This window comes from Maniola jurtina, chromosome 19, assembly GCF_905333055.1.
Source record: "Maniola jurtina chromosome 19, ilManJurt1.1, whole genome shotgun sequence".
Lineage (NCBI taxonomy): Eukaryota > Metazoa > Arthropoda > Insecta > Lepidoptera > Nymphalidae > Maniola > Maniola jurtina.
This window is the reverse complement of record NC_060047.1, coordinates 3,855,586-3,878,906: the sequence shown is the minus strand read 5'-3', so window position 1 is coordinate 3,878,906 and position 23,321 is coordinate 3,855,586. Positions and strand designations below refer to the sequence as shown.

The following is a 23,321-nucleotide window of genomic DNA, read 5'->3' as shown; positions in this document are numbered from 1 at the left end:
AAGGGAAACACAAGACGGAAAATAAAAACACCAAATCGAAAATAAGCATACTGTTCTTTGGTAGTCAGTTCTAGCAGATAATTCTGTCCTGAATTATTTTAAAATAAGTACCTTTTGGTTAAGCTTATTTCTATTAAAAAAAACTAAGCCAATGAAAAATTCCAAAGTAACTCAAAAGTTGGCTAACTATCGGACTATGATTAAAATACATTGATATGTATAATTGTATATAATATAGGGAGAAAGCAGTTGGGGTGTAGCAAGAACGTTAGCAAAAACGAAGACAGGCAGTACTGATAAGATATTATAAAAAAATACGATTTTTTTTTTAAATCCTGTATTTTTAAAATTTCACAATATATTGCAGATAAAACATTGACTGATGCTAGAGGTCAACGAACGGTCCGTAAATGGGTCGAAGTCAATGTCGCTTCGTAGGTGGGGCATTGACCCGAGTTTTGCACGCTATGCAACGCGGGCTTGAAAAATTTACTGACTAAAACTACAAGATAAGGCAAATGGTTATTGACATTGGATTGTGTTATATGTAGTACAATAATATCGCTAAGTTTTTGCTAGCGTTCTGGTTACACCCTGTGTTAAGAAGAGCGATTTAACTTGTTACATTTTTACTACCTCCTAATTTTGTCTAATATCCATTGCATATATTTAGACACATCGGTGTAAACGCCTGGCTCTCCCTGTGTACCGCATCTACTGGGTCCGTGGGATACAATACCATATTGAACATATCGGTGGACCCCATAGTACTCGCTCTCCACAATCAGAGGGCCTCCAGAATCGCCGCTGCAAGAGTCTTTCAAGTATTCCCCGGCGCATAGAGTCTTAAAATTTCTTGTCTTGCAGTCACCATCCCTAAAAAAAAAATAACAATTGAGAAAACAGATGCTTGTTTCTATTTGTAACATTATGAAGACAATATGCTAACCCTAATGCAGAACCTATAAATATCCTGCAGAACCTAAATGTAATATATACCCTTTTGCTATTTTTCATGAAAACTGGGCATATGGGCATAGCTACTGGAAAGTTAAGAATACCTCAAGTATTAAGATGACATCAAGTATAGGGACCATTCCTCCAGAATAAGACAGTTGAAATTTAAAACCCCGTTTTTAGAGAATTAGTTTGAACCTTTTGAGTTTGAGTTTCATTAAAGTTAAAAAGTTTTGGGAAGGTTAAAGGAAGAAAAGATTCCAAATATAGTTTTTCATGTTCAAAGCACGACCTTGAAAGTTTGGTCACCAAATACCAATCTTGTTATAAAATTGTTGTATCTCCGGCAAATAATGTACAGGACATAATTAGTTTATTACACAAACCTCTTGCACGTAGGGTGGCAGTTTTCATCCGACCAAATTGGTATTTCAACTTTGAGTAGAATACGAGAGTCCGAATCGTATTCTGTAGCGCCCCAACCTGCGACTGTTGCATTCTTGCCGGCGAGACGAGTGTCCCGAAGCTCGCTTGATACTGGTAGACATATTGGGCCTGCATTCTCTGGGAGTAAACAATAATACCTTGATAGGGGATTCCATGTCAATCGCTCCATACAAACGTTGTTGGGCTCTTAATTTGAATATTAACAAATCAAACTCGATGTAAGTTTGTAGACATGTTCTTAAAACTTTTACGTTTATCTGTAGGGTGCTTCGAATAAACTCCTCTTTAATTCCTGATGCTTCAAGAGGTAAGTCTAGCCGCAACAGAATCCTGTAGGTAGGTCTATCTCGTATCTTAGCAGCCATAGTAATTTTTGTATATGTGACAAGTAATTTACCGTGGGTGATAAAAATATTGTCTGGTGAAACCCAATTTGCTTTTCTTTTGTAATCACAATTAACTTTAATGGTAACCTTAATTTGTCTAGTATATCAATGGTATTGGGTATACCTATGAAAATACCATATCAATGGTACATCAAAGTGGAATAATAATATATGAAGAAATAAGTACAATAGGTACTTTTACTTACTGTATGTGAAATTTACGGATTCACTGAGGCGAAGAAGTGCAATGTCTGTATCTTTCGATGAGTTTTGGACGAAAACTTCATGTACTATAACTTCTTCTACGCCTATATTCTAAAATAGAAAATAATAAGGAAGTAAGGAACAACGAAAATGTATAAAAATATAGATTATAATGGTTAAACTGAAACTCAGTAAGAGAAAGATTGTCATAGGTCATACCTGAGTCGCACTCTCGCAAAACATATTCTGATAATCTCCTTGGCAGTCAATATCTTTGTCTAAGTCAACGTCTCCGATACGCACACCAATAATTTTCTTGAGACCTTCAGTGCGAGATATCACGCAGTGGGCAGCTGTGAGAACATATCTCGAGTTGATAATGCTTCCTGCACAATTGAACTGCCTCCCGTCTCCTGAATAACATAATAATTAAATGCAAGTTTTGAAATGTTGAAAGATTATATGAATAGAAGGTATATATTTTGATACATAATTACAAGAATAAAGTTAAATTTAGAATTTTAAACATCAAAGCAAGTTACTTCCATTATCAGAAAATATACCTATCAGATCCTATATCGCGACGAGAGATGAAACGCGTCAATGTTATTATACTTATATTTCATGTCGGAATAGGCACGGTTACATTTATAAGTGCATATATGAATGGATATCATTTTTTTTTTGGATAATTTGAATAAAATACAATCCTCTAAAAATAATTTTCATAATATTATTTGTGATTTAATAAAATATAGCTTACTTGTGTTATAAGCAATGAGTGTCATCCACGGAAGCTCGTACAACTTGGCAACCCCGCCGCCGACGATGCGTGATCCATCAATGTCTCCACAGGAGTCTGGGAGCAGTTCTACATTTTGATGCAATTCGATGGCATCCACAGTACGCAACGCTTGTAGAGGCGCTGATACAGATAATGTTATCCCAGCCCATGAGTTCCTTGGAAAGTCTGAGCAGCACACCTAATTATTTGAAACCTTGCAATAATAACCGATAAACGCTGATAGCTTAATATAAAAGGTATAAGGTAAGGCTTAGCTTATAAACGGTGATTTAATAGGTAAAAGATGACATTTATGTCTAAATATTATTATGATAAAGGACGACATCGTGAAGAAACCTGCATGCCTGAGACATTTTCGTAAAGTTCTCATAGGCGTGTGCAGTCTACCCATCCGAACTTGATCAGCGTGGTAGACTACGGCCATCTCACTCTGGGAAGAGACCTGTGATCTGCAGTAGTGAGCCGGTGTTGGCTGGATCATGATGACACAATCATGAAGATGAAGACAATTTTTTTTTTTAACTGTAACTCTAAAATTACCTAATATTGCTTATTTTTTACTCTCATTTATTTAATAATTATTTGCTTAAATTACTATTAGAAACTACTTATTTATTTCAATTGTAACAGAATATGTTATGGAAGAGCGGGGCCGCCCGCCACAAGTACTAGTTTAATACTAGTCACTTACTGGGACGGTCCCAATTTCTATATTATGTAAACTTGTTTTTTACCGAAATAAATATTTTTGTATTTTGTATTTTTTTGTATAACCGATAGTAAAAGAGATACAAAGAATTGTTAAGATGAAAAAAAAAAGAATTGTATGATAAGAAAAAATAATTAACACATTGTCGATCAATGGTCAACTGTCTACAGTCGTCAACATTCAAGATTAAAATATTCTTGTCATTGTTACATTTAAGTAGAATATTAAAAATGTATAGGTACCTATCGCTAGGTCTACCTTTGGATCGCGTCCCTCAAAACCACATACAGCTTTCAAAAATGTCTCCCTTTTGAAACCTGGACTCGAGCCGCGTTTCGAGCCAAAGACCCTGTCAGCGTAATCGAGGGCTGACTCACACGATCTTATTGAAACGCAGTCAAAGCATCGTCCTAAAAATATCAATATTATTTTTTAAATCGATTTTTTCAAGGGAGGAATGTCTATGGCACTTAGATTACGTGACCATAGATAAGAAAAAGTTAAACTATTGTTTTTATTAACTAGGCATTTTAGTTATATCATTAAAATTTGCTGTGCATGCCTAGAAGGTTATCCCCACCAAAACTGTATAATATTTCTTAGTATAACTATATGTATAACTTAGATTTAATTTGTAACTTTATGCCTTTACTAGGAGTCTTGTGCCTATCAATTCTTCAACACGCAACTAATTTAATAGCTTTACCATTAAGTACTTACGTAGATTTATAGATTTTCAACTAATTGAAGAAGGTACTACCCACGAGTACTTATGTATTTTTATCATTTTGTATCAAGTAGCTACGGTTACTTGATTGTGCTATAATATTATTGATGCTTTTATTAAATTATGTAATTTGTAGGTACTTACGTGCAGCTAACGCATTGTTCTCACAACCAGAGATCAAAATCACACAAAAAAATATCTTGAACATAATCATGATTCACTTAATTACTTAATCAGCGTTATAATTCTTAAAATACATAAAAATCCAGTTAGACTTGATAGATATATAACTTAAATGAATGCTAAAATTATGATTAAGTATTATATTCTTAAACAAAAGCTGTTTGTGTTACAGAAGAGATTACTCTGACCAATGCATAAACATGTAGGTATTAACAGAGTGGCTTATTCATTGGATTTGAATAATACGGAGGTCAATTAAGGTTATCATACACGACTCCACGAGCAAAAATATTGATATATTAGATAAAAATCGTGGATGAAATACCTACTGCGTATAAATGCGTCAAAGTAATGTGGATTTTAATGATCTTGTTTTAATGTTCAAATTCGTCTATACATCCAAAGCCAGCGCTTTAACGACCAACTACTTATTAGGGTTCCGTACCTCAAAAGGAAAAACGGAATCCTTATAGGATCACTTTGTTGTCTGTCTGTCTGTCCGTCCGTCGCGTCTGTCAAGAAAACCTATAGGGTACTTCCCGTTGACCTAGAATCATGTTTGGCAGGTAGGTAAGTTTTATAGCACAAGTAAAGGAATAAATCTGAAAACCGTGAATTTGTGGTTACATGATTTAAAAAAATTAAAATGTGTTTAAATTTTTAAAGTAAGATAACTATATCAAGTGAGGTAACATAATTATGAAAAGGCTTAACCTGTACATTCTGAAACAGATTTTTATTTATTTTTGTGCATAATAGTTTTGGATTTATCGTGCAAAATGTCGAAAAAAAATACCCGAGTACGGAACCCTCGGTGCGCGAGTCCGACTCGCACTTGGCCGGTTTTATTTAATAAAATCAATCTATATCCGTAATCAGTCGATAAGTTACAGCGACGTTGTTAACTGTCAATAAATATTAGGTAATATTTTCAGGACCTTTGTCCAGAACCAAAGTAAAGGAAAAAAAATCTGCAACTTCTTAATTTGAATTTTTATTTTGATACGATAAAACGTTGAAATCACAAAATTGGAATATAATTAAAACATTATATAACAATCATATTACAAACGACTACAAATACACAAATTATTATAAGCAAACAACAGTATACAAATATTTAAAGAATTTTTACATCATTTTATTTACTAGGCCACGTAGTTTTAATATCAGTTTCTAGCTGACGAATACATTTTACTAATATTAAGAAATAATCGCGTACACGTTTTCACGTTTTCGATATAATTTATTCCCGTATGTTATCTAATATCCAGTCCATGTACTTCCTCACGTCAGTATAAACTCCTGGAAACTTTGAGCCACATTGAGTGGGCCCAAACGAAACGATGCCGAATTGAACCAATCGTATTGATTTACCGAATTCACTTTCCATCATTAGGGGGCCTCCAGAATCACCTCCGCAGGAGTCCTTCATCAGCTCACCGGCGCAAAATGAGTTTTTTATCATGTTTTCATCATACCTGAAATTATAACAAATAAATAATACCTACTTAAAATACATAATTATCGATATAAAATCTAGTTGGTTGAATTTCACATTTAGATTAATTTTCCCTGTATCTTTATGAAGATATATTATGTCCTATGTCCCCGCACAAGCTTAGTACAAAGTTGTATAATTTACTGATACTGGACCAATTTTAACGGTTGAGTTACACCAATATTTTTTTTACTAAGTATACATATTGGCATGCGCTTGACTGCAATCACACCAAACAGTAGGTGATGATGCAGCCTATGTCGTAGAGCGCGCCTGCTTAGGAGGTGCCTATTCAATTTTTTTCGAAGGTACCAATATCGGTATTAGCGAGGAAAATTCACAGAGCATTTTTTTTTTAGTTTCGGATTGAGTACGCTGCTAATGCTATGTAGGCCCTATTGCCGAGGAGCTTCATCTGGCAGTGAACCATAGGGCTCAAAGAAATAATTGAAGAGATCGGGGAACAACGTCCTCCTAAGAGCTCCTCTTGTGAGGCTGAGATCACGGCGTGGAATGACGATGGAATGGATGGATTGGCTTTACTTGATTAGTTTGAAGGCACCCCTGTAGCCGTGGTGTAAATCCACGTCCGGGTGACGTTAGCAATCGGGGGCCTCGTCTTTGCCTCGTCTCGTCGGTGCCCTATACTCCCTATAGGGCAACACACAAATTCAAACTCTTTACAGCGATGCATCCTGTCTTATAAGATAGGGTGCATTGTCGGTCATGATTTAATCTTCGGGGTCGTTAAGGACGTGTTTAAGCCGGATTTTATCGGGAGGATTGTGACAATCGAGGGTTACCTCAGAGCTACGCTTATATATACCACCAAAAGGCGCTCGAGTCGTTGGGTTTTTTTTAATCTTACCGTCTATAATATGAACCGCAGACATCGTCCGTCAGGATCGGGACGTCAACCTTCAATAATTTAGTAGACTTATTATCAGTTTCCGTAGCACCCCAGCCAGCTACTGTCGCGTTCTTGCCGCTGAGATCATTGCTACGGAGCGCGCTGTACACTGGCAGGCATATTGGAGCGACGTTATCTGAAAAATACAACCATCATATAATCACATAATACCGACATGAACAATAATGTAAGTATCTAGTTCTAGTCGTTGTTTGATAAAATATGAAGTGTTTTATGTAACTTTACATACATTTTTTAGAAGGCTCTAAAAATATTTTCAAAACCCTACCTACTTCCAAACCCCTGCGCTCCACTCAGCCTTAAGTAGGCTCGCTTCATTCAAGGCCTCCTTCGCGAAGCTTAGCGCTTTATAAAAACACAAGACTGTCTGGAATCGGGCTCCTCAGATTTCGTTCTGGTTTAGTGCTCAGAACGCGTCGTGAGTCGTGGCTTTGCTACATTGTCACTAAGCGTCGCGTCGTGAGCGTTTTCATAAGAGCTACTGAGATATGATAGATGAGATACAAACGCGTTGTAAGCTGTTTGTTCGCTCAATGAGCATATTCGCTCTTTGAGTGTAACATTACATGCCCTATGTATACAATGACAGATTTCTGGAACCATATACAAAACTTACTGCGAAAATTAATAGGTTCGTTGAGGCGGAGGAGCGCAATATCAGCCTGCATTGGTGCACGTCCAGTGAAATCCTCATGGGGTATAACTTCAGCTATATCTACATCCTAGAAAGAAGTAGGTACTCGTAAAATAAAATATCAATAAATATTGTCACTTGCCCTAGGCTTCACCAGAGGGGAATTCGGTTCAAGCTTGGAAGTCAGGTTCAGACTCAGGCTCAGAAAGATCAAATGGCAAAAAGCAATTTAGACTATGTTTTAGACCGAAACGGTCCATTAGTCCATTAGGCTACGCCTTATATCACTGCTCCCGTACAAGCTTAATTTTTTTTTTACCTATGTATTTGTATTGATAAAGATAATAGGTTAGCCAACTCAACTTCGACTTCATACTACGAGATGATCTAAAATCATTGTAAGTACCTACCTGAAACATAGTCTCGCAAATCTGATTTTGATAATCTCCTTGGCAGTCGACGGCCGTACTATAATCAAAATCTCCAATGCGCACGTTACCGATATTATTCTTCAATACACCACCAGTGATGACACAATGGGCAGCTGTTAAAATGTATCGAGAGTTTATAATACTCCCTCCGCAAGAGAACCTCTGCCCTTCCCCTGAAAGAGATTTTTTTTTATATTCCGAGTGAGCAAACGAGCAAATGTGACTCTGACAACCTGATTTGTGAAAAATCGGACATCTGCAGCATCAGATCTACCAATGCTTATCTGGCACTTGAATAGGCCCAACCAACCTATCCTCCTCATAATACATTAGGTGTTCAGGCGGGAAATAAACCAATTTAGGGTCTAGTAATGTTGGAAGGAAGAGGCGAAGTGGCGAGTAAAAAAAATACTAAAAATTATTTCCCCGCTTCAAAACGTTTCTGATTTTAAATAATGTATAAAAAACAAGAATTAAAAAAAAAATCATCAAAATCGGAGCTGTTTCTGAGGACTTCCGACGAAAATGCTTCGTTTACTCCACTAATTTCCGAGCAAATGCTATCGCGTCTTAACTCTGTTGTAAGTCTGAGCAAAGTCACAGTTTGCAATCCATCTTTCTTGTCTATAAAATGAATAAAAAACCGATCAAGTGCGAGTCAGACTCGCGCACCGAGGGTTCCGTACTCGGGTATTTTTTCCGACATATTGCACGATAAATCAAAAACTTTTATCCATAAAAATAAATAAAAATCTGTTTTAGAATGTACAGGTAAAGCCCATACCCCACTTGGTATAGTTATCATACTTTGAAAACTGAAACACATTTTAATAATTTTTTTGTGATGTAACCACAAATTGACTGTTTTCGGATTTATTTCTTTACTTGTGCTATAAGAGCTACCTACCTGCCAAATTTCATGATTCTAGGTCATCGGGAAGTACCTAATAGGTTTACAAACATGACATACAGATAACAAAGTGATCCTATAAGGGTTCCGTTGGACTTCGTCTGTGTTGGTGTCAGCTGGCGGGCGTTTTTGGAGTGTATTTTTTTTTTTTTGTTAAAACAGACTGGAGCGCTCTAAGGGGGTGCCGTGCGTATGTCGGCGAGCGCCGGCATAGACGGGGTCCATACTCTAACTTCTTACAAATAACTACAAACTTGATATTGGCTAATTTTTGTAAAGCCAGACGAGAGAGGAAAAAAAAAGACTATACACTACACATACTTTCTCTAAAAGCAATGAGCGTCATCCATGGGAACTCATACAGCTTGGAGACCTTGCCGCCGAATATGCGGCTGCCGTCGATTTCGCCGCACGCATTGTTACCGTCGCCGTACGTTGGCAGCAGCCTTAAATTTCGATGTATTCCGAACTCTTCAGTCGGTATTTTGGTTGCTACTTCGATCTCTTCCTTGGACGCTATTTCAGTGGTTATGCCTATCAAGTCATTTAAATTGAAACGTGCATCTGCTCTAGGGAAGTCAGAGCAGCACACCTGTGTAATTGAAACAGTTTTTAAGTAGGTACCAAGTTAGTTAGATTTTTTATTACCTTAATTAATTATTAACTTAATTTAATTATTAACTTAATTTTAAATTGCATTTTCATCAGCTTACTGGACGTCCACTGTTGGACATAGGCCTTGCCTACAGAGCGCAACCACACCCGGTCCTAGTATTTTCTTGCTCAATCAAAATCAAATTCAAATCGTTTGGCCACAAAGCCGTGCCGCGCCAAGCGATTTAGCGTTCTGGTGAAATACCGCATAGAAATCAAAGGTGTGGCCGCTTCCATCTTAGACTGCACCATTACTTACCATCAGGTGATACCGCAGTCTAAAAAAAGTTTCTTTATCATAACGATAGATTAAAAGAATGAACGAGTTGCCTACCTTTGGTATATTAGGGTCATATGCATCGGTACCACAAATGGCATTAAAAAATGTTTGTCTGCTTTCAAGTGGTAGTAAATTCTGTGCAATTAATGCAGCGACATGTAGCCCTGACTGACACGATGTAATTGAGACGCAGTCGAAACAAAGTCCTATAAAACAAAAAATCATTATTTTATGGTAGCCGAATCAATCGTTCAAGCGGTAATGAAGTCCGCCTCCTATTCGGGAAGTCAAGGGTTCGACCCCGAGCCTCTAACGTTTCGAAATTATGAGTGTTCTGAACTTATAAAATATACCACTTGGTTTAGCGGTGAAAACATGGTGAGGAAACCTGCATGCCTGAGAGTAGAGAGTTCTCCAAAACGTTCTCAAAAAGCTGTGTGAACTGTGAAGTCTGCCAATCCGCCGTTGGCCAGCGTGGTAGACTAACCCTTCCCATTCTGAGAGGAGACCCGTACTCTGTAGTGAGCCAGTGACAAGTTGATCGTGATGATGACGATGACCGAATATATATCAGCCAGGCCTCCAATTACAACGTTAACTAGGCAACTACACAGGAGACGATACAAATGTATGCGCAAACACAGCTGATGCATTCTCTATTCCCTCACTCTCATAATCCTATGAGACGGCCATCTAATATGGGAAATAAGGCGCAAGCGATTCTGCATTGTAAGGTCTACATCTCCTGAGGATGCTCCGGAGCGAAACGTGCGCCGAGTGTGTTCTGGTGGTTTTGTGTGGTGCTGCGTGGTGGGTACTTGGGGCTTGCTTGGTGGCTGGCTTTTCCTGCATGCTTAGTAGTAGGCGGGCGGGTGGTGCATGTCGCATACTGCATGTTGTACCTACCTTTTGCCTTTTTTAGCGGATTACAGCAAATTAAGCTTTTGATTCTTTCATATCATGGACTTCTGCAAATTAACGCTTGCTTCTATAGGTACAGTACTTTTCGATTAAACAAGCTTTGGAATAAAAGAAACCGCATTTAAATCGGTCCACCCGCTTGAGTGCTTTGATGCCACAGACACAGGTACAACTCCAGAGCCCAGGTACCAACCAGAACTCGAACCGCAATCCGCAGCCAAGTATACTGCTATTTAAAGATTATTATTAGTATAATAACGAAGCTATATTGTGAAAAATAACAAAATTACTTACGTGCAAAAGTCAAATAATTTCCACTATCCAATAGCACTAGCACACAAAATAAAACTTTCAACATATTATTAAACATTATTTAAAAAAATAAATTAAATATTTTAGTAATTTATTAAGTGAAAATTTCACCTATAGTATAATATAATAAAATTAATACAATTATAATTCTTTATTTAAGCCAGAAAGTGCTCTTGCGAGGATGAGATGTAGTTTGGGTACTGACGAAGATAATTTTATAGTCGTTATTTTATAGCCTTTCCGATAAAAAAGCTAATGGACTAAGAGCCAGCGCGTGCCAGACCTTCGTTATTTTATAAAAGCTGAAAATTTCTCTGCGTATTGTCCCCAACACAGGGAGGCACGATCAGCGACTATGAAGTTTGTATCATAGTAGCTTGATAAAATGGTATAAAAAATCATACGCCAAAGTATAAAGTGTGATTTTTTATTCTTCGGAATGGTGAAGAAATCACGTCATGTATTGTCAGACACTGAGAGTCGAATCAAAAAGGTCTCTGAGTTAATAATCTTAATTTTTTGAAAATAATATATAGCCCATGTTACTGCTGATAATGTAGCTTTCTACAGGGGAAAGAGTTTTTAAAATCGGATGAGTAGTTTTATCCTACTTTTCTCTTATGATATTAGTTAATTTTCTATGAAAGTCTCAGTCCGCGTGATTTCTCCCGACATGACCTGGAACAATTATCGTCATATTTCAACAAACAATATTTAACTATACATACATAATTATAACCTTCCTCTTGAATCACTCTACCTATTGATGAAAACCACATTAAAATCTTTTGGTTTTTTTTATTGAATACGATCTCATGATTCAGTTTTAGACTAGAACATCCTTAAATGCTGAAACAACGCACGACGGCTGTGTCAAACTAGGCTCCTAGAATTCAAGAATCGTCGTCATCGACCAATAGTTGCCCACAGCTGGACATGTTTCTTGTGGCAACTTTCTATCGCCAGGTTTTGAGCCGGCTTTTAGCGGCTCCCTGGAATTCGTTTAATATCATACATTTAATTATACCGTAATTTAAATCCGATTAGTATGTGATGGTGGTAGACTTCTCAGTCTGAGTGGAGACCCTTACTATAAAATAAACATGGGTATTTATCAACTATCGATACGTTGGCTCAATAATATAAACGTTGTTATTAAAACACAATTTATTTTTCTTAAAATATAACAATTGTTACTTAAAAACTATTTAATTATAAGTATAAATGTAATCAAATAATAAATCTAGAATAAAGCTTCCTTGCTAATAAACTAGTGCTTACATTCTACATACAGTCTGTATCTTTACCTACCTACAGACGGACCGCAATACAGATCGGCAAAAAGGCAGTGGTCGTACGTGAAGATGTTGTCACAGTCATAAATTACTATAATTTATCCACGGAAAGAAGTTAGAGTGCACAATATACTCTGTACGCATATTACGTCTCGCTATGTGCATACATTCGTTTAAAAAAAATTACACTATGGTTTTAATAATCATGAAGAATGTTCTGGAATATCTCCACGGCTGTTTTCTGGTCGAGACTTAAGTTTTCGCCGCCTTATTACTACTCTGGTTGGTTTTTCTTTGTTACCAGCATTTGTGCCAGGTGATTCATCAATTGAAACTATCGGTCTGTTTTCGCTTGCATCTGCGCTATAGTTATCAGAATTTGCTTGTTTCATATTAGAATAAACCTTTGGTATACCAGGTGGAGGCGTTTCAGTGCTGACAGGTGGAATATAAACATAGTCATCAGGGATTTTGTCTAATGATTCCGTCATAGGCGGAGGCTTACTCTTCTGATCTGTACTTTCACTAACGGGTACCGTAGATGTTTCTTCGTTAGATTTAGTGGTTTGTGTTTGGCTACTATCAGTTTCCACAACAGTATTTCTATCTGGCCGATTATTATAGATCATTTTGTACCTAAACTTTGTTTGCACAGGAGTGGTAAATGATACTTTTTTCTTGATATCATTGTCATTTGTTTTGAATTGACTTTCCACCTCAGTTTCAGGTTGTAACGTTAAATTGGGTTTAGCTGGAGTTGCTTTATTTTTTATCATTCTATCATCAAGTACTGAATATTCGTATACATTTACTTTTCTTTGACTCGGGGGAGGTACAACAATTTCTTCTTTAACCTGAACTGTTGGGATTGGACGATTTAGTATTGCCTCACGCAATCTATCCTGTATGTACATTGGAGGTTGTGGCATGGGCTGCCTCGATTCGGTTACAATAGCACGTCGAGTTTCATATTCACCTGTTAGCTTGGTGCCACGAACTGGACATAAAGGTGGTACTAATTCATCACAACTCGGTACTTGGTTGATATAAGGATACATAGGTCTGTCATACCCATATTGCTCATAAGCTCTATCGTTTATATAATCTTGCATTGCAGGAGGATATTTGCTATAAACAATTGGATAATTATTCCGAATGGTTTGAACTGGTCTAAATGTTTCTTCAGGATATAACCCGTCTGTAAGAAGGTGCCTCACGTTTCCATTCATTTCTGTTCGTGGTATAGTTCTAACAAGGAGTTTTTGATAGGCTGGTATGGTGTAAATTCTCTGCTGCTGGTTTTCAATCAAAGGAACTGTCTGTTTTCCTTCATTTATGCCTAATAGCCATCTGATAATTTTCTGTATTCGTGCCAAATCGCGTTTAGGCCTTATGTGGTCTGCAGACGTGACAGCCAATAAGTAGAAGATGATAAATAACTGAAAAAAAGAATAACATTATTTTAATAAAGAATCTACTACAATTTTAGTTAACAGTGCGCGGGACTTCAATTAGTTTTATTACATAGTATAATGTGGTATAATGTTGTATATCAAATCTTTGAAAAGAACAACCGTTCTTCTCGGTAGGAAAGGCATTCCGAACCAGTGGTAGATACTCTTGACGATTCAAAAGTACATACTTACTTGTAAAAGTCTAATTGGATAAAAATAGTTTGAATTTGAATTCAGGAGTGTGCTTCGAACGCGCCCGATACAAACGAAAACTCAATGAAATCTTGTGGCAATAAATAATAAATAAATAATCTGTGTATGTGGTTTATGCTTTGTCTGATTTCCGTAAAACCTGTATCTAGTTTCACGAGCTCAAAAATTTTCGAAAATAGGGTAACCTGATATCTTGTAGTCTTTATAGGTACCTACAAGAACAGTTCTGCCTAAACAACAAGCTATTTTGTACATATTTTATCATAGGCTATTATGGTGGTTAGATAAACACAATACCTACATAAATTCGTAATTAATTTAATAATAAGTGATAACTTATTGACTCTCTTCAATAAAACTTTGACTTTAGGAAATCCCATTCGTACTAAGAGTCAGTAAAGTCACTTTTATCTAAAGAAAAATAATAATTTAACATTAATAATTCTAGGTAGGAGGTATTATTTGCAATATTGTGTAGATAGTATTATTATTGCATTGCATATATATAAGGGGAAGTTTAAAAGTAGCACCAGTGGTAGAAAAAATGAGGAGTAATAGGTTGGCATGGTATGGGCATATAATGCGGAGGGAAGAGAGTCATATCACCAGAAGAATGTTAAATATGCATGTGGATGGAGAAAAGAGAAGAGGACGACCAAAGAAAAGGTGGATGGATTGCGTGAAAGAGGATATGCGTATAAAAGGGGTAGATGATAAGTTGATGGATGACAGAAGAGAGTGGAAGAGGAAGACATGTTGTGCCGACCCCACGTAGCATGGGATAAGGGCTGGAAGAAGAAGAAGGAGGAGTATTATTGCATTGCACACGTCACAACGGTTTGCGTCTGCTTAGAATATACAGAAAAAAATTCATCATGAATATGATCAACCCATCGCCGGCTCACTACAGAGCACGGGGGTCCTCTCAGTATCAGAAGGGTTTGCTCATAGCCCACCATGCTGGCCGAGTGCGGATTGGCAGACTTCACACAACTTTGAAATAATTATGGAGAACTCTCAGGTATGCAGGTTTCCTCACGATGTTTTCCTTCACCGTTTAAGCGAGTGATATTTAATGTTTTCTTAAGACACACATAACAACTCCGAAAAGCTAGAGATGCAAGCCCGGGATCGAACCCCCGACCTCCCGAGGCGGACGTAATAACCACTAGGCTATCAGACAAAACTTAAAATGTACTTATTTTATACTATAAATGATGCCCGCGACTTCGTCCGCGGTTTCTTCAAAAACTTTTTAAATCCCGTGAAACTTTACTCACGGGATATAAACTAATAGCTGACGCCCGCGACTTCGTCCGCGTGGATTTAGGTTTTTCGAAATCCCCTGGGAACTCTTTGGTTTTCCGGGATAAAAAGTAGCCTATGTGCTAATCCAGGCTATTATCTATCTCCATTCCGAATTTCAGCCAAATCCGTCCAGTAGTTTTTGCGTGAAGGAGAAACAAACACACACACACACACACACACACACACACACACACACACACACACACACACACACACATACAAACTTTCGCCTTTATAATATTAGTGTGAAGTAGATATAGGTACGAGTATCTTACTCGTATATTATCAAATAAATAATGGCAGTGGCTTCACTTAAAATTGGTGAAGAATCGAATTTATACTGTCGGTCACACCACACGCCATTGCTTAGGCCGGCTTAAGTTATGAGAATTACAATTATTTACCTACTTACCCAAATAAAATTTGACTGCATCTTAATTTGTAATACTTAATTTTATTCACGACACTTCTGCACTCAAGACTTAAATTAGACTAAATAAACTGGAATGCATTAAAGTATATTCTTATAAAGACTGGGTACTAAATTAGTTAACAATAGTCAAAACCAAAGTGAAACAGTTGATCACCACTTTAAAGTAGTTAGCTAGGTATTTCAAGAATAGCTTAATTTAAGTTAATAATGACTGATACTTGAACAATTAGGTGCTGGGTACATACATCCATTAAGGTGCATTAAGTAAGTAGGTATACCTTCATTTATTAATTAGGTACTTAACTAGATGGTGATTAATTCTAACAAGTGTAAATTAAAAATTTATAACATCCCCGACAAGTGAAGGTTACAGTAACTAGAAAAGAGCTGATAACTTTCAAACGGCTGAACCGATTTTCTTGGATTATAGCTAAGAACACTCTCGATCAAGCCACCTTTCAAACAAAAAACTAAATTAAAATCGGTTCATTAGTTTAGGAGCTACGATGCCACAGACAGATACACAGATACTACACGTCAATCTTATGACACCCCTCTTTTTGGGTCGGGGGTTAAAAATAGGTAGGTAAATGATCCATATCATCCATACTAAAATATTACATTTGCGAAAGTGGCACGGCTTTTGGCACGTTTAACCGATTTTAACGTTTGGTTAAAATTGGAAGGAAATAGGCTACTTTTTAAAAATCAAGGAGACTCCATAGGTTTTTTAAAAAACGTAAATCCACATGGATATAATCGCGGGATCTACCTAGGTAAGTAGTACCTACCTAAATATTTTTTATTTTGTGCAACGTTACCACACCTATTATCATAAGTATGGCTCATTTTCAATTGCCAAAATCACACTTCACACTATCACACTAATATTATAAAGCCGAAAGTTTGTATGTGTGTGTGTGTGTGTGTGTGTGTATGTTTGTTACTCCTTCACGCAAAAACTACTGGACGGATTGGGCTGAAATTTAGAATGGAGATAGGTTATACTCTGGATTAGCACATAGGCTACTTTTTATCCCGGAAATCAAAGAGTTCCCACGGGATTTTTAAAAAACTACATCCACGCGAACGAAGTCGCGGGTATCAGCTAGTAATACTATAATCCTTGAAAGTAATCCATTGTTCGTAAGTTAGGATTAGGTTGGTTGATGGAAGGAAAAGATTTATTATAGGTACTTAAATGAATTAGGGCAAAGTGAAACAATCGTTAATTTCGCAATATAATATACTAACTTATTTTATTATGACTAGATACATACTTAAATAGGTACATAGGTTACTAATTTTTTATTTATTTATTACTAAATTACGGATCTTTGTAGAGTTACAAGAATCTGTTTAGATACTAGGTACATACTACATACTTATTTACCTATAAAATACTTACATATAGCTAATGGAAGACTTGATTTTAAATAACGTGTGTTTTGTACTAAAAAGACATCTAATTTCCTATTAGAAAATAAATTAACTTATTAATAAATTTCCAAGACAAAAATAACGAAGTCAAAAAGAAGAGGAAGAAAACTTAGAAAAATGCAAAATCTTAAGATACCAGTCTAGATAATATTACATATAAGTACTCTGAGATTTCGAATTTAGAAGCTATCGAAACCACAAGTTAACAGTCTGTCAGTCTGTCTGTATGAGTGTCTGTTTGTTACGGTTAATCTTCTAAAAAGTAGAACATCCCCGTCGGTACATTCGACGGGGATGGGAGACGGGGAGGTTCATACCTCCAATCAGAGAAAGTAAAGCATTTTTTAAAAGCCTTAATTCGTGCGTAAATAGCCGCAGCCATAAAGGTGCCCACGCACTCGAACTGAACTGCAGCTGCCGCGCGTCGCGGCTGGAGAGAATATCGCGCGGGGCGCTGACGCGACGCGCAGTTCAGCTGCAGTTCAGTTCGAAAGCGTGGGCACCTTAAATCAATTAGGGATCTTGAATCATTGCCCACAAGGCTTTTCCACGCCGAGTAACTTAAATGAGCTGCGATACCGTACAATACAACTTAACAATAAACAATAGCTTAGAATAAAGTTAGTTTGCATATTTTTAAATAGTATTGTTCAATTTAACAGATAAAACATTAGGAAAAGACTTAAAATATATCTGCGGATCTCAAAAATGAAACATGCAAAGGCTTATACCTAGTAAGTAGGTACTTAGGTATCTAGGTTTTAATTTCTTAAGCACACCATGGCACTTCAGCGTCGAAGACATGCCGTGGGGGGTGCAGCGCGGGGTGGGAGGGGTGGTGCGGCTGCGGGGAGCCGTGCAGCAGTTCACACATGAAGCTTATGTACGTGATCGCCAGCCGCAGCGTCTCGATGCGAGAGAGGCGCTTCTCATATGCGAATGTTGGTACCTGAGGGGAAACGGAGACGAACAATTAGTTAGGGGCATGATATGAGAAGCGTGCAGGGTGTGCCTGGTTCAAATTCCTATGGACAGAGTGAAATAGAGTGAGGGAACTCTCTGTTGGATCCTGAATCGACGATATGTCAAATATTAGGCTATGGGCACCGTTCACGACAGTTAGGGAGTTTCTAACAAAACTTCGAGGCTTCGACGTCGCTGGCAAGCGTCAAATGTTAGTACATTTTTGACGCAGGTAGCAGCAACTTGTCGAAGGCTTCATTGAGGGTAAAAACATGCGTCGTCGTTCGCGGATGTTGGCGGCGCGATGTTGTGCGACAAATGCGACGCGGTGTCACAACTTCTTACTCTCGGTGCCGACCTCACTACATTTATAATATCTCACCTTTCGTCGCAACTTGTCAAAGGCTTCATTGAGGTTGAACATGCGTCGTCGTTCGCGGATGTTGGCGGCGCGACGCTGTGCGACGGACGCGACGCGACGTCGCGGCTTCTTACCCCCCGGCGTCGAGCGAGCTGATGAACGGCCGCATCCCGCAGCCGACCACACTAAAATTAATTACTTTATAATCATCACCATCACCAACATATCACCGGCTCACTATTGAGAACGGGTCTCCTCTCAGAATGAGAATGGTTTGGCTCTAATACTTTTTTTAGGTTTAGATACAAGTTCGCCCTTGACTGCAATCTCACCTGATGGTAAGAGTGATGGTTCAGTCTAAGATGGAAGTGGGCAAACTTGGAAGGGGTTTAGCAGATTTATTAAAGCCATAGTCATTTAATTGATTAAAACCCTCATATCTACTTAACTTCCAAAAGTTAGAGATGCATGTCGAGGGTCAAGCTCCTGACTCCTCGATTAGGAGACCGACTTCGTAACCACTAGACTATTACTATTTAAGCTTTAGGTATTAGGTTTTCTACTAGGTAGACATATTTGACTTTACTTACCCAGATCGGCGGGTGGAAAGGCCAGGATGTCGGGGTAAGGCACCGGCGCGGGCGGGCCGTCCCACAAAGGTCCGTACGGAGATACCTCTCCACCCTGTTAAAATTCTTTTAAAATTATAAATGTTTATGTACTCTATGTATATACAGTCTATAGTCCTATATATAGTGGGATGGCGTTTCCCCGTCACAGTTCATAGCCATTAAGTATGGGTTGCTTGTAAGAGATCACTGTAATGATATGGTCGCCCTGTTATATTTTTTAAGAAGTGTTAAAGCAGTAAAGGCGTTTATATAAATAAATGATTCTCGTCACCAGAAGCCGAATACATAACCAATATATAAGAAAATATCGTTACCTAAATTAAACCAAACTAAACGGTAATTTCTCTTGGATATAGAGGTCAATAAAAATGATTGTAGGTAGGAGTATTATAGGTTTAAGATTAAGCACAAGTAATTATTCGTACATAGGTTTTACAAACTTACATTAGGTTTTTGAAATGAGGCATTTGGAAAACCTAATGTAGCTAAGTAGGTACTTATTTGTTTTTGTTGGAAAGCCTAGCAATAATAACTAAGTAGTTAAGTAGGTAACTACCTACTTTCACCCAGAAAAGGTTTAGACGAAATTATGTACCTAGGCATTAGGCAGAATAGCCTAATCCGGTTCCAAGATAAAAAGCATAGTTCAACAGATCATGACTTATTGGAAAATTGTGGAACCAGATTCAAACTGCTGTTTTCTAAAAAAACTACAATTCAAGGCAATTTTTCATAGGTGTGTGGTTCAAATACTATGAGGAGCCCGCTGCAACGTATTGGCGATTCCATTGCTGCAGATGTGAATAGGCGGATTAGGAAAATTCTTATCCGAGAAAGAAAAACCGGCCAAGTGCGAGTCAGACTCTCGCACCGAAGGTTCTGTACTCAGGTATTTTTTCGACATTTTGCACGATAAACCAAAAAATAAATTAAAATCTGTTTTAGAATGTACAAGTAAAGCCCTTTCGTATGATACTCCATATTTGTATATTAATTATTAATCTTACTTTGAAAGTTGAAAATACTAATTTTTTTTGTGAATATGTCCTCTTACGTATGTTGCTAAATTTCATGATTCTAGGTCCACAGGAAGTACCCTATAGGTTTCTTGACAGACACGACAGACAAATAGAGAACAAAGTGATCCTATATAAGGGTTCATTTTTCCTTTTGAGGTACGGAACTCTGAAAATGAGTCAACATACAGACGAGCTACTCCAAATATGCGGCGTATCGCTACTGTAGGACATCAGCGGGAAATGAATCTTGAAACCTGGCGTTTACACTTCCAAGAAAAATTTGCACTTCACTTCTGCCTCGCCACCTTATGCTTGTCACTTCACTGCTTCACTTTCGTTAGCTTTTGTGCTGCTTTAGTTAATTCAATGCTATCAAGTTCTAGCCAAGGCTGAGAACGGAAATGTACTAAATCAAAATTTTAAGGTTCCATGTTAATCCAAAATATGAATGCGGATTTTATTAATATTTTCTGCCAAACCAAATACAACTCTATTCGTCTGTCACTGAGCACATTTTTATGTTCTGCGTAGCAAAATCACCCTTCGATATGGTTCCGCCAGATTTCTCGCCTGCGATTTGCTGAAATAAGGGTGGTTTAGGGGTGTGAGCTCTGATTGGCTGCAGCAGGTGCAGGGGCGGGCAGTATCGACCTTGCATCTCAGAAGATACCCTGAAATTATCCTGAAATCTGACTCAAAACGTTGATATACATAACATACTAGGCTGTAGGTGGGTAATAATCTAGGTATGGTCAGAAATTATCATGTTTCTTACTGTCATCTTTAATAACTGAGGCCCGCGACGTCATCCGCGTGGATTATTAAAAATCCCGTGGAAACGTATGGGACCTACGTGTCTACGGCTTACATAAATAAAATAGTTACTACAAAACTTTCAAACATATTTTGGAAGTAGCACAATAAGTATTAGCTGTCAATAAAATTTAAGTATATGTATACGCAATATAAATTCAGTTTGTCACATTGTCATGATCGATATGGACAACCAAATCAGAATTATAGTTGGGGCACAAAAGAAATTGGACATTTTAGCGATATTTGTCACTCATGTCGCAAATTAAGGGCATATGGAGTAAATCCGATATTAGTTACGCGCTGCATAGGGTTTCCCTAACAAGAAGGGAATATGATTCCAACTAATATCTCGATTCCAAAATATAAGCTCGAATACAAAAATCGGTTTTAGAATGTACAGGTAAAGCCCATACACCACTTGGTATAGTTATCTTGCTTTGAAAATTGAAAATACCTACTAATTATTTGTTCATGAACTTTTTTTTTAATATTTTTTTCGTGATGTAACCACAAATTCACGGTTTTCGGATTTTTTCCTTTACTTGTGCTATAAGACCTACCTACCAAATTTCATGATTCTAGGTCAACGGAAAGTACCCTATAGGTTTTCTTTACAGACACGACAGACGGACAACAAAGTGATCCTATAAGGGTTCCGCCGTTTTTTCTTTTGAGGTACGGAATCCTAAAAATGTATAATTATTATTAAAACTTTTATTGAAAATCTCTAATCATAACTTAATATCGGCAATAAAAATAAAACAACATTTAATTTAATCTCAACGTTCTTAATCTGTGTCAAATTATGAGATTTAGCAAAACATGTCATCGGAATTACACGCTTCAATTACAAATGGGGCTGATATTAGACGAGGTTCGTAGGGGTGCGCTGCACGTGTTGCAGTCAAGGAGGGACGCGCAAAATATGTTTTGATATGATAACTAACTGCGCAGAATGCTATTGTTCTCTAATTGGCTTCAGATACGATGCGGCGGACGTAGGAACAAGTGATTGTAAAAATGCGGCAAGTGTGAATCGGTTGTTTTGTTTCGACAAAAGAAAATACCTACCTGCCTATCTAGGCACATCGTTGAAGGCATGTTGAAGGTCACCGTTCACAAATTGAAGATAGGTACTCCATGATCCATCCATTCTAAAGTATTACCAGTGATAAGTATAATTATGTCGTTGATATCCCAATCTAGACCTATACAGGCACGAAATGCTTTGTGTCTACATTTTTATACAAAATAATAGCTTCGAGTTTCTGACAAAAAATAAATTCGCGTTCCATATTAGGCCTCGTCATTATTTTCCACCTGGTGTGATCATTCACCATAATCAAGGTGTGTGTTATAATAAATACTTAAGTGAATGAAAACGCGGGAAAACACGTGTTAAAAATTTTAGCCTTCAGGCATTTGACGATAAGAAGACTTCTCAATTTTCCAAAAGCAGCTTAGCCAAACTGAATTCTTCTGCTGGCTTCTGTGGCGAAATTATTTCTACCTGAATTATTTGTCCAAGGTAATCGTGTGAAACAAATTCGATGCCAACAATATTTTCGGCAATCATCGGTATCGGGATAGCGTATTGATTGAAGTGAACATCACCTTTGTTTAGTCCACGCTTATCCCAAGACCGACCGACACGTCTGGAAGACTGGCCAAGGACCAGCTTTATATCTGACTAGCTGATGCCCGCGACTTCGTTCGCGTGGATGTAGGTTTTTTAAAATTCCCGTGGGAACTCTTTGATTTTCCGGAATAAAAAGTAGCCTATGTGCTAATCCAGGGTATAATCTATCTCCATTTTAAATTTCAGCCCAATCCGTCCAGTAGTTTTTGCGTGAAGGAGTAACAAACATACACACACACACACACACACACACACACACACACACACCTTTATAATATTAGTGTGATGACTAGAGACCCGCCCCAGCTTCGCACAATTTTCGTAGGAATCTCTAATTTTTTTTGAAAATAAAATATATAGCCTGTGTCACTCATATAGTAGTGAAGTAGTATCAGAATAATGTAGCTTTCTACTGGTGAAAGAATTTTCAAAATCGGTGCAGTAGTTCCAGAGATTACTTCCTACAAACAAACTTACAAACTTTACCTCTTTATACTTAGTTATTAGTATAGATAGATAGCTAAATATTTTCTACCTCCAAAGTTCCCTACGTACCTACCTAAGTACCTTATTGCACCGTATTCTTTCCAAATGCAATCAAGAAGCTAAGAAATTGGTGCAACGCAGGCACGTACGCACATACATCAAATTGTCTATGGCTTCACGAGCGATTTTCCGCATTCGCGAAGCTAACGCGATAATATAATTTTAATTAAACGGAACCGAAGCTGATGCGTATGATGCGCTTTGCAGAAT

General features: G+C 37.5%; 4 protein-coding genes across 4 annotated transcripts; all 4 read right to left on the bottom strand.

Annotated features, from left to right (window-relative positions):
* Positions 1-35: 35 nt before the first annotated feature.
* LOC123875046 (CLIP domain-containing serine protease 14D-like) lies at positions 36-4,630 on the bottom strand. Its single transcript, XM_045920698.1, has 7 exons — positions 4,380-4,630; positions 3,767-3,918; positions 2,758-2,977; positions 2,214-2,407; positions 1,997-2,105; positions 1,344-1,521; positions 36-876 (listed from the first exon to the last, which is right to left on the bottom strand). Exons 1-7 carry the CDS (start codon positions 4,447-4,449, stop codon positions 633-635), a joined length of 1,167 nt encoding a protein of 388 aa, XP_045776654.1. The 5' UTR covers positions 4,450-4,630; the 3' UTR covers positions 36-632.
* A 775-nt stretch (positions 4,631-5,405) lies between these two features.
* LOC123875040 (CLIP domain-containing serine protease 2-like) lies at positions 5,406-11,210 on the bottom strand. The gene is made up of 7 exons (XM_045920690.1): positions 10,975-11,210; positions 9,814-9,965; positions 9,147-9,417; positions 7,895-8,088; positions 7,467-7,572; positions 6,788-6,965; positions 5,406-5,899 (listed from the first exon to the last, which is right to left on the bottom strand). The coding sequence occupies exons 1-7, from the start codon at positions 11,048-11,050 to the stop codon at positions 5,665-5,667; spliced, it is 1,212 nt and encodes a 403-aa protein (XP_045776646.1). The 5' UTR covers positions 11,051-11,210; the 3' UTR covers positions 5,406-5,664.
* Positions 11,211-12,490: 1,280 nt separating this feature from the next.
* On the bottom strand, positions 12,491-15,813 carry LOC123875297. The gene is made up of 2 exons (XM_045921047.1): positions 15,675-15,813; positions 12,491-13,726 (listed from the first exon to the last, which is right to left on the bottom strand). The coding sequence occupies exons 1-2, from the start codon at positions 15,693-15,695 to the stop codon at positions 12,491-12,493; spliced, it is 1,257 nt and encodes a 418-aa protein (XP_045777003.1). The 5' UTR covers positions 15,696-15,813.
* Positions 15,814-17,661: 1,848 nt separating this feature from the next.
* Positions 17,662-20,426, bottom strand: LOC123875075 (protein Fer3-like). Its single transcript, XM_045920734.1, has 4 exons — positions 20,297-20,426; positions 19,050-19,143; positions 18,481-18,644; positions 17,662-18,084 (listed from the first exon to the last, which is right to left on the bottom strand). The coding sequence occupies exons 1-4, from the start codon at positions 20,339-20,341 to the stop codon at positions 17,905-17,907; spliced, it is 483 nt and encodes a 160-aa protein (XP_045776690.1). The 5' UTR covers positions 20,342-20,426; the 3' UTR covers positions 17,662-17,904.
* Positions 20,427-23,321: the final 2,895 nt, after the last annotated feature.